General features: G+C 42.9%; 1 protein-coding gene across 7 annotated transcripts in view; it reads right to left on the bottom strand.

Annotated features, from left to right (window-relative positions):
* Positions 1-11,697, bottom strand: part of HTT (huntingtin) — a 161,361-nt gene that overhangs the window by 120,654 nt on the left and 29,010 nt on the right. For 6 of the 7 annotated variants that reach the window (XM_025214043.1, XM_025214044.1, XM_025214045.1 and 3 more), the window contains 3 exons: positions 7,404-7,484; positions 5,933-6,297; positions 4,030-4,153 (listed from right to left, as the gene is read on the bottom strand). In XM_025214043.1, coding sequence (XP_025069828.1) covers positions 4,030-4,153; positions 5,933-6,297; positions 7,404-7,484 — 570 coding nt within the window. The remainder of the gene's footprint in view (positions 1-4,029; positions 4,154-5,932; positions 6,298-7,403; positions 7,485-11,697) is intronic. The other variant, XM_025214046.1, reaches the window with a different exon arrangement.

Raw genomic sequence — 11,697 nt, 5'->3', positions numbered from 1 at the left:
CCGCCCCCGCGTGCCGGGCCTGCCGGCCACAGCCCCCGTGCACACAGACGGGCCCGGCTCGCGCCCGGTGAGGACGGGACCGGGAGCCGGCCCGCACACTTTTCACCCCCTAATCCAAGTCGCTGGTGAAGATGGAACAACGAAGGCCCAAGGACCGAGCCCTGGGGGACCCCACTGCCCACATTTCTCCAGGTTGAAAATAACCCGTCCACCACCACTCTCTGGGTGCGGCCCTCCAGCCAATTGGCGACCCATCTGATTGTGTAGGCATTGACACCACAATCTCCTAATTTTTTTAACGAGAATGGGGTGAGAGACGGTGTCGAAGGCCTTCCTAAAGTCCAGAAAGACTACATCCACCGCGGCACCTACGTCCAAAGATCTTGTGACCAAGTCATAGAAAGCCACCAGGTTGGTCTGACAGGACCTGCCTGTAATGAACCCGTGTTGGTTGCCCCTAAGCATACACTCCCCTGCTTGCCCCTCGCAGATGTGCACCTGGATAATTTTCTCCAAGAGTTTCCCCAGGACCGAGGTAAGACTAACAGGCCTATAAATTTCTTGGGTCCTCCTTCCTCCCTTTTTTGAAAATGGGGACCACATTGGCCCTTTTCCAGTTCTCTGGCACCTCGCCAGAGCACCATGAGTGCTCGTAAAGCTGTGCCAGGGGTCCCGCAATGACCTCTGCTAATTCCATCAGCACTCTGGGGTGGAGATCGTCAGAACCTGCTGATTTGAACATGTCCAGTCCCTCCAGAAGTTCCCCGACTAGATCCTCTCTGACCCTGGGCCTGGTTGTGCCTCCCCTGGGACCAACGGGGATCCCGGTTGGGGGGGGATGACCTGGTTCCTGCTCAACAAAATGGAGGCAAAGAAATTGTTAAATAGGTTAGCTTTGCCAGCTTTCCTAGCATGTCCTGCAGAGGCCCGTTACCCAGAACCTTCTTTTTACCCTCTATGTATTTAAAATAGGATTTCTTGTTATCCTTAATCTGGGTTACTAGTCCCAGTTCCATCTCCGTCCTGGCCTTCCTAACAGCCCCCCTACAATCCCAAGCAACAGATGTATAGTCCTCCCTGGTGATGGCCCCTCCCTTCCATTGCGTGTACATCTCCTTTTTAGCTTTGAGATGTTCCTGGATGCTTTTGGCGAGCCATGGGGGCTTTTGAGCACTCTTGCCTCCTTTGATCCGTGTTGGGATTGCCACCCTTTGGGCTTGGAGGAGTAGGAACAACCACTCTTCTTGGACTCCCAACTCCCCACCCCTCTGGGACCTCAGTGCCTCCCTGACTAGTCTCCTTAGCAAAATGAAATCCACCCTCCTAAAATCCAGGGCTGCTGTCTTGCTGCAGGTCTTTGCCACCCTATGCTGGATGGTGAATTCCAACAGGTGATGATCACTGTCGCCCAGGTGATCGGGCACCTGCAGTCCCCTCACAAGGTCGTCGCTTGTGGCCAGGACCAGGTCCAACAAGGCATTTCCCCTGGTGGGACTGTGCACCTCCTGGGTTAGACAGAGGTTCTGCAACACAGCTAGGAACCTACATGAGCAGTCAGACCTGGCTGGATGTTCTGTAGTAGACCCCCACCGTTAAGTCCTTTTCCCCCTGACCCCATTGCATTCCAACCCAGAGCACTTCAGTCTGCCCCTCCTCTGACCCAGTGCTGCTCACTGAGGATGTGAATTGTTCTTTGACATAGGAGCGCCACACCCCCACCTTTCCTCCCTGTTCTATCCCTCCTGTACAGCCTATAGCCCTTTATGTTCACCGCCTAGTTGTGCGTTGGATCCCACCACATTTCGGTGAGCCCCACTATGTCTGGGTTTGTGTAAGCTAGCAGGAGGGCAAGTTCTTCCTGCTTGTTCCCCATACTACGAGCATTAGTTTATAGGCATTTAAGGACTCCTGAAGGTGTATGCACCGCCCCCCTAATCCCAGGGATATCTGGGCCCGTGTCTTACCTGGGTAATGATAAGAGGTCAATATTGAACCATCCACCACCACTCTCTGGGTGTAACTCCTAAGCCAATTTGCCACCCAACTGACCATGTAATCATCTACATCACAGCCTGTCAGTTTATTTACAAGAATGGAATGCGATACTGTATTGAAGGCCTTCTTAAAGTATAGACATCTACCTCGACTCATGTGTCGAGGTTGTATACATGTCAATTTCCTCCTCATTCCCACAGATGAGCTGCAGCTTTCATTCCCATTTCCAGCTATTCCTGTTGCTTCACAAGTCTTAAGTCTGGCAAACATCAAACAGGGCTCCAAACAGTTCACCCAGAATCCCTCTGTCACCCCATCTCTCAGCCTGTCACATATGATTAGTATGGTCCTGGCCCTCCATGAGGTGCAGCCAGACTAGGTTGCACTGCATCTCAGCTGCATATACATTTTGGAGAATCCCAGGACTCATGACAAGAACCTGTTCCTTCATGACTGGGGGGCTAATTAGAACATGGATCCTTTGTAGGGGATGTGTGAAGTACATGCACATACTGAGCAGTGCTGAGCTGTGGGGTTACCATGGCTCGAAATGATGTCAACTCTGCTGGTGCCCAGTCCAATGAACTATATGGTAAATCAAAAGCCCTTTGGTTTGGGCTAATATCACACCTAGTTTGTACTATACATAAGCAGCACTTTTGTACCTACTTAAAAGTGTGTTTATGGAATATTGTGTTAAAATTTGCAGCCATTTCAGAAAAGGTATCAATTCTGGATGAACTAAGTCTATGTGTACTATATGCAGGTCTGTTTATTTCAAGGTAAGGGTTTTCAAATTTGCTCTTCACTTCCATGTGCTCAAGGAGAGCAGGGTCTGACAGTATGGAGAGGGGGAAGGGGCTTCAGGGGTAAGAGGGGACTGAGAGCAAGTTGGCTACCTGACTCCCCAGTTTTATTTTCTTTGCTGTAGCAGTGGGAGGTGGACAGATTCAAGGCAAACCTTCACTGAGTAGGTGGGCAGATCAAAACCTGATGGCATTCAACACAGAGAAATGCAAGGTGCTCCACCTTGGGAGAAAAAACCCACACCACACTTGTAGGCTCGGCCATGCTACACTCGCTAGCACCACTACCGGAAGAGACATGATTACCACAAGATGAACATGGGCCACTAATCTGATGCCACAGCCGGCAAAGCAAACAAAACTCGGGCTTGCATCTACCAATGCATCTAAAGCAAGACCCAGGAAGTCATCCTCCCAATTTACTCAGCCTTGGTGAAGCCACAGCTAGCATACTGTATCCAATTCTGGGCTCCGCAATTCAGAAAGGATATGGAGACGTTTGAAAGATTCCAGAGGAGAGCCACGCAAATGATTGAAGGATAAGAGAACAGGCATTAGGAGGAGAGGCATGGGACTCTTCAGCCTGGAAAAGCATAGGCTCAGGGGTGACTTGGTGGCAGCCTTTAAGTACATAAAGGGTGTGCATCAGGAACTGGGAGTACATCTGTTCACCAAGGCATCCCAAGGGAAGACAAGGTCCCACAGTCACAAACTTCTAGAAGACCATTTTAGGATGGACATAAGGAAAAACTTTGTTTCCGTCAGAGTCCCCAGAGCCTGGAATAGACTCCCCCAAGAGGTGGTGCAAGCACCTACTCTGGATACATTAAAAAAAACAAACAAACAAACAAAAAGCACTTGGATGCCTATCTTGCTGGGATCATTTAACACCAGCTGTCTTCCTGCTTTTTGGTCAGGGGGCTGGACCCGATGATCTTGCGAGGTTCCTTCCAGCCCCAATGTCTATGAAATCTATGAGTAGATTCTATACCTGGAACAGTATAAAAAAGTTATGAAATTCTCATATAAAGAATCTAATTGAGGGGTCCTCTTACATTCAGTGTCATCTTATAGTCAAGAAAATACAGTAATTCATATTTTCATCACAATGCTTTTATGATATTTGTGTCTTGCTGACAGTCTCCACAGAAAGCAGGAGAGAGATACCAATATGGGTAGCTTTGATGAGATGTATGTTTTGTAGTTAAAATTTCCCAATTTAACATACCAAAGGATGAATTTCTGAAAGGCTCCGAAGATTCATCTGGGAGAAGGTTTGCAGCCTCATCTTCCTCATCCTGCAGCTGTCCAATCTGCATTCCAGAATACTGGCTTTCAGCCCCTTCTAGAACCTACGGTATATAAAGAGTGGACTTTTAAGAGTCCCATCTAAGCTCCCATTTGTGAAAAAGTACAAACAGATCACAAGCATGCAGCATTAGTAATAAAGAATTAGTTCTAAACCAAAAATCAGCCTGATGCATGTTAGCATACAGCAGCATGCTGACCCTATACCTCTGATTTCTCACTTTTCCAGCATGTACACATGTCACCTCACAAGTCTACCATAGCAATCCACCTTGAATGATTATCTTGAAGTCTAGCAGCTCTTGTGCTACAGCTTAGTTCCCTCCATCTTTCTCAATGTTGTGAGCCTAAATGATCCTTCACCTCAGCTCACCTCCAACCCCGCCTCAAAAGCCATAAATAACATCAGTCAAAATGTTCAGCTGTCAAACCCTCCAAGGACCTCAGGTCTAGCATTATTCTAAGTGGTAGAGTTTCAGTTAGAAGGTTGGAAAGCATCTCATCTAGCCTAGCTATTAGGTTGCTCTCCAGGAAGGTAGGAGATGCAAAATTAGTGCCCTCAGAGGTGAAAACTGAACTGTGATCTGTCAGTTCCCGGACAGAGATTCTAACCACTAGACTATTACATAAAAAGGGGCACTACCTTCACCTCACCATGCTGGAGGGAAAGCAAGCCTGCCCCTTACCCGGGGTTCTGGATACCACTCCTGATGCTAGGAAATGAAGTTCTCTAACAGATCTAGCCCTTAAACCTTAATGTGCCTTAATCCCCACCTGTGTTCACCTTGAAGCTTGACAATCACTACCAATGACAACTACCTCATTGCTGAGAACCTGAAAGAGAGAGGCTCAAGCCTATATAAAGACCTGCACAATCTGCCAAGTGCTAATGCAAGTCAGCATTGTGAGTGTCAGGCTTTGATCAGATTAGCAGTATCCTCACATGCCCAAGTGACTGCATGTTAGTGAAGGAGCATCTGTCAGCATTGTAAAATTAGACATTTTTAAACACCATGAGCCATTTACTCTTCCAAGCTATTTTCAACAAGTTCACATACGTGCTGTTAACATGCACCTTTTCTTTTTGCCCTTTATCCCATTTCCTAAACAATTTTCAGTGTCCACACTGAATATTTTTTCAGCAGTAACAGTCACTCAAAAGATCTCAGTGAAGTAACTGTAGCACTTGCTATTAAATAATATTCCTGAAGTAAGATTAACTCCATCAATGCATGCTACATATGCAAATCAAGCAATGTTTGGCCAATATATTATAAAATTCAAACATTAAACACAAAAAAAGAAGTAAAACTAATTAGATTAAGAAGAAAGCAAGCACAGGCAATGAGTGAAAAAACTAAGCAACGCAAAGCATCAGGTTGAAACACTCAGGCTTAATAGGTATTCATCTATTATTCCAAGTAGCACTACTGGCTTACACTATTGGTTTAAATTTTAATATGTTTAAAAATGTGCAAGTGGAACAAGATATTCATGCAGACCTCTCAACATTCTTCCAATGAAATGAGTAACTTTTTGCAAACTTTACACAGATGGGTGAAATCTTAAAGCCTTGTGTTCAACAAGTTCTACAAGGAGAGCCATTCTTTTGTACTTAATGCTGCAGAAAAAGTGCTAAAGCAAGGTCAAGCTCTCTGTTACAGGTGTGAGCTCCTGACCTTTTCAGGATTATTAGCGGAGGACGGAAAAGTAGCAGACGAGTAAGTAGAAGTGTCCAAGTCTGGGCCCTCCATGGAAGAGCTCTGAGATATGTCGGGCCCCTCAGTAGAAAGGGATCCCCCCTCTGCCTGTTGCACACTTACAATTTCAGAACTGTCCGAAGGGGTCACAGCTGAATCTGGGCCTTCTGTAGTAGTCTGAGAGCTATCACTAACTGGTGAGGAAGCCTGTGTGCCATCATTTAAATCCATAGTGGGGTCTGACTGCACAGCACTGATTTGGCTGGAACTTCGGCTAAGCACGTCATCCTCTTCCCCTTCAGTAGCTGTACTGGTCAAATCACAGCTGGACAAGTCTACAGAGTCTGATTGCAAAGTATGCTGTGAACGTGGCTGTTCAGTGATGATATCATGTCCAGTGGGATCAGTGGCAGAACTTACTACTGACCCAGCTGTTGATACACCTGATGAAGAAGCCAATTCACTGGTTATTTCACTCTTCATAGAGGCTGAAAACGAAGAGTAGTTAGTTAGCCAAACAACAAATTACGTAACATCAATATAAAAATATGTAAATGTTTTTGCTTAAAAGGCAAGTAAGAATATTCATATGCATTTAGTACCCAATATTAAATATAACTAAGAGAAAATACCTCTACAAGGCAGCAGAAAATGAAGCAATAAGCTACATTTAATGCTCTTAATTCCTTGTATATCTACATTTTGCATTGCTACTCATCAAGACCTATATTTGTTCTTAAAGCATTTTAATACTGCAGTCACCATTTTTCTTTTTTTTTTTTTTTTCTAAGCTTGGATAAAGCTCCAAACAGTAGGGTTTTAAAAAAATCCAATAAGAAAAAATAGCACCCAAATTTTAATCAGAAGCTGTTTTTATTTATTTATTTACTTACTTATAAATGTAGCATATTCTCCTCCTCCATGAATTGCCTATTCACCTAAGCAGTCATGGTAAACTTTCAAAATATAAGATTAGTATTTTTTCTTTTAAACTGTCTCCTTTCTCATCTCCTTTATTGTTGTAACTTGCTATTTTGCATTTCTTGTTAAATACTTAAAATGTTACTAGTGTTTATTCACTTCCTCTAACAAGAAAAATTTGGCTGATTTCTTCCACTAAATATTTCTCATTTGTTTACTAAATGCATTTGAAGATATTATATATAGGTCAATATCAATTGTTTAAGTCTCTAAAACACAGTAACATGGTGTAGAAACTTTTTTTTAAAAAGCAGAAAAATGTGCTTTAAAACCACATAAATTGACAGCGTGATTTGCAGCAGATTTAATATCAAAGTAGTTATAATCCTGCTAGATTTTGACTTGATGTTATTTAAAAAACAAAAACAAAAAACAAGTGATTTGTTAAAAGCTGTTTAATGTGTCATCATGTATTCATACCGTTTTCTCTTTAACACTCAACTATAAAAATCCCATAAATCAGTAATCCCTCACACTTCGTAAGTGACAACCACTATGTGTGATCAGCTACAACCTTTTTTGGCAATCATACATGAAGGACAGAGTTATTTACTACTCCAGGCTGATGTGCAGAATTAAATTAATCCTACTGCTAAAGAGACAGCACACCTACCAGTAAATGTTGTGGTGCTGACCTCAGACCGTGTTTCAGGATCATCCTCCAAACCTTCTTCTTCTCCTAGAAGCACTTTACCTGATAAATGATGCATCAATGACATTTAAGTTTGCTTTAAAAATAATAGTCTTGAAGCATTCTGAGCACTGGAAGTCAGAGTTAAAATCTCTACCTCTTAAAGTATGTTAACCTGTTGATCTTTTTAAAATGCTAGGATATGCCATACAAAATTGCTAGGGAGAAAAGAAAGAGAAGAGATCACACTATGGGGTCAGAACAGGATGGACAAAGAAGGTTAATTTGTGCGAGAGACAGTTTGGGAATCTGTAACACTAAGAATTCTAGTTGGATGTTCAAGTCCCTACTGTTTCCTTTCATTTTATCAGTACATTATTATTCTTGTGCTGGGGGGAGGGGGCCAAAATCTGCTGACAGCCTTCACATTCTCTTCAGCCCCCTACATGTTACAAGTATTGTGCCATTAACTGTTTAACTGCACAATTAATTGAGACCACCTACACATGCAAAGTAGCTATCACTCCATAAAAAGGTCCAACCAACTATAAAGTTAGATCTCAAAAACGTGTACCATCTTTATTGCCAGTTGCTATCCAGCTTTTAATTACCACATGTAGCAGCATCTCCCCAGAGGCTGGGAGCCCCATCAGCTACAGAGATGCACAATACTCAGTCAGGGCTAGAAGTCCCACCAGTGAGGGGACTCTTGGTCCCAGTAGCACCAAGCAGCTATGGACTCTGGGTCTGGCAGCACTCCACAGCTTCTGAGACCCAGCATCCTGCAGCTGCTGTCTCTGTTCCCAGCAGCACCCCACAGTGCCAGTGACTCAGCATCCACAGCTGCAGGAGGCTGGGTCCCAATAGTGCCCTGTGGCTGTGATCTCCCAGCCCCAGGGGTGATTGGAGTGTCCCTGCAGCTGCTGCAGTCTCCCAGCTGCGGCAGTACATAGTGCATCCCCCACAACTGGGAGATCATAGCAGCTATGGGACCCAGTGTTGCAGCTGCTGCAAATCTCCCACCTGCAGGGGAGCCACATGCCAGAGACTGCAGCAGCTGCATCTTCCCTGTAGAAGCTTGCTTCTTGCCAGCACAGGAGCCCAGGATTGGGCTCCTCTGCACAGGTAGTAAAGGGCAATAGTTTCTAATGCGCAGTTCCACAATGTGGCATGGCAGGAGGCATAACTGTGTGGATCGCACTTTAGATCTCATCACGCCTTCACCTCTAAGTGTCACCCCCATTCCAGGGCAATTGACTAGCCTTGCATTGAATACAGCGGTAGAAGCTGACAAGCCAAGACTACCGACTTCCTAATCTCTCTTATCCAGTGTTCAAATGGTAGGTTAGAGGATTACAGAATGGAAAAAAGCCCCAAAAGAAAAACATGAAGAGACAAAGATATTTGAATCTACCACTAAAACGGTGACTCTGAAAAGAAGGAACAGGCTAAAACCAGAAGACAAGACTGAGGAGGTAGAAAGTCTCTTTGGAGGATTCTCACTAAAGACACAATGAACTCTTGGGAGAGGTGAAAAAAAACATAGGAAAAGCTTTATATGAGTTTCCAAAGATCTGTACCTCTCAAGGGCTGTCTATAGCTAAGTCCACACTATAAACTTCTAGTCATAGCTAGATTGATAAGAAGTATCAAAGGGTATGATACCTGACCTCAGGCAGCTATACTGGCCAAAACTTTAGAGCAGATGCCTTTATGTAAGCAAAGCTATACAGATAATATACAGGTTATTTCAGGTGTTCTCAACCTTTTTGGGGAGGCATCTAGAGTCTAAAAACTTTTCAAAATTTAACAGCACCTCATTAAATAACTAATATTATACTATAAACATTATAATGATAATATTAACTAATACATTGTGAACTGATTAGATTATGTTATATTCACCCCACTACCACTGCCACCATGGCCAAATGGAATTGAGCTGTGCGCCTCCTGCGGAGCCAGATCAAGAAGCTGCTGTGGTAGGAGCACATGCTCTTGCAACAGCATTATGACACCCCTGGCAGGGTGCTGTAGTACCCTGGTTGAGAACCACTGGCTTATTTAATTCAGTGGGTCTTGGAAAGAGCAGTTTTGCCAGCATAAAAACTGTGTCCATGCTAGAACTATGCTGATAATATTATTCTTATTGCTATAATGACAATAAACTCTACACAGCCTTTCTAGACCACAAGCCAGGTCCTTTAAAGTACGCACACAGACTTGGTAATTCTCACAAAATCCCAGCAGGTAATCCCGAGTACCCACAAGAATTGTGCTCTGGAGGTGGTGAGAGATACAAGACAGCCTTGGAACATCTGTACTAATTTGGACACCTAGGATGGCTCGGCAAAAGGGCTCCACATCCCACAAAAGGATACCAGGACAGGAAACTCTGCCTCAGAGTTGACTAAAGGCCATGTGCAGACATGGTACTGCATCTAGTTCTAGCATGTCAGGTCCAAGGTTGGACCTAAACAGCAGCCCAGTGACTCACAAGAGTGAGTTCACTTTAAATAATACAGTGCATCTAACTTCATATGAAAATATGTCTAGCCATACCCTTACATGAAGGATCACACATTTAAAGAGAACATGGTAATTAATATTTTGATAACAGTATTAGCAGCTCTTGTTACACATACCATTTTTTATGGCTACATACTGTAAAACCAAAGTAGTAACCTGAAATCAGTCATAAGAGACATGTATCAAAAGGGTGTGTTTAGATCCTCTGATAGTTAATTTGCATTTAAGTTGCAATCATAAGACTGCATTGACTGACACTGTTCTCCCTACAGGACATTAACACACTTGTAGTAAAACAGTTCCAGAATTTTCTTTTTCCATAAATGTAAAAAAATTTTAGACTAAACAAAATCTAGAGAAAAGAGAAAAAAACCCCAGAAAACAATATCCAGTTGGTAGCATTATGGAGTTATGCCATTGTACAGTACCATAAAAATAATGTAACAGCTACAACAACCAGACACAAAGGTGAAGTTCAGTTTGAATTGTGTTAGAAGGGAAGCGATTATGATTTTTTTAAACAAAGAAGTCCCCCAATCACCACCACTTTGGGGCATCTAACCAGAAAGTAGCTAAATATGTTTACTTCCTGCAGCAAAAGAACATATTATATTGTATTCTATCTGCAACCAAAATAGGCAAAAAGCAGGGAAAATACTTGTCTTTTTTTTGTTTCTTCAGGACACAAAATATTTGGGGGCTTGGTTTATGCATTAGAAATATCAGGTCTGGACTTGTCCAGTCCTCCAGCACATCAAAATGAGTGGGATGACATCACAAGAGAAGCAAATGAAGAATAAGCAACATCTGATTTGCACAAGAGTGCTTAAACATTGGATTTGTTTTAAAACCTCATTTAATTTAAATCTTGATAAGATTTGGGAAACCACCTTTTTCTTGAGAAATTTGACACACTCCCTTCTTCGAGTTAAGATTCTCAGAACAGAACTGTACTCTATAGCACACAGACCAGTCAAACTATCAGCGACAACGCCATGCATAATACCATGATAGGATAAGAAACAGTCCTATTAGGAGTCAAAAAAACGAGACAACTTTCTTCTGCATGATTTCATATATTTAGACCCCCTTAAAGAAATCAAAGAGTACACTTCAATCTCCACAGCCAGTCAGCACTAGAAGTATGTGAAAAGGAGATCACAAAGCAAAAGTTATTATCAACTTAATAAGGCCACTTCGTACTACAAGATAAGGCCATACAAGCAGTCAGAAAACTGTCCTTTGGCTACATAGTTGTAGTCCTGAATCCTCTAGCCCTGCCCACCTACTCATGGAGAGAGAGTAACCTCACTGCTAAACAGCTATATATGACAACATACTGCAAATATTTTTATATAAGCAAGCTGCTTCTGTTTCTCAGTTCTTCTAAAAACATGAATATCATACAGGAACTAGGATAATTAGAGTACACTTTCTTCATGAATTATTCAGTAAGAACATGAAATTTAAATCCTGCACATGTGAAGAACTTCAAATTGCAATCAAAATTCTACAATAAGGTTTACTCTGTGCTGTTACACACACGCGCACACACACACACAGGAAAAATTATCCTACTTATGGTGGAAGATGTGTTTACGATTAAGTGAATGAGGGGTTTAATGGTATTAAGAGTCCTTTATTTTTAATCTATACCTTTATTAGTTAAAATCAACTTTTGTTTTAAGACTGGCTGAAAATGACAACACTTTATTACCATCCTCGCTGACATGGGGGGGGGGGGGTG

Source organism: Alligator sinensis, unplaced genomic scaffold (genome assembly GCF_000455745.1).
Source record: "Alligator sinensis unplaced genomic scaffold, ASM45574v1 scaffold1094_1, whole genome shotgun sequence".
Taxonomy (NCBI): Eukaryota; Metazoa; Chordata; order Crocodylia; family Alligatoridae; genus Alligator; species Alligator sinensis.
Note: the sequence above shows the minus strand (reverse complement) of the source record. Positions and strands in the feature narration are given on the sequence as shown.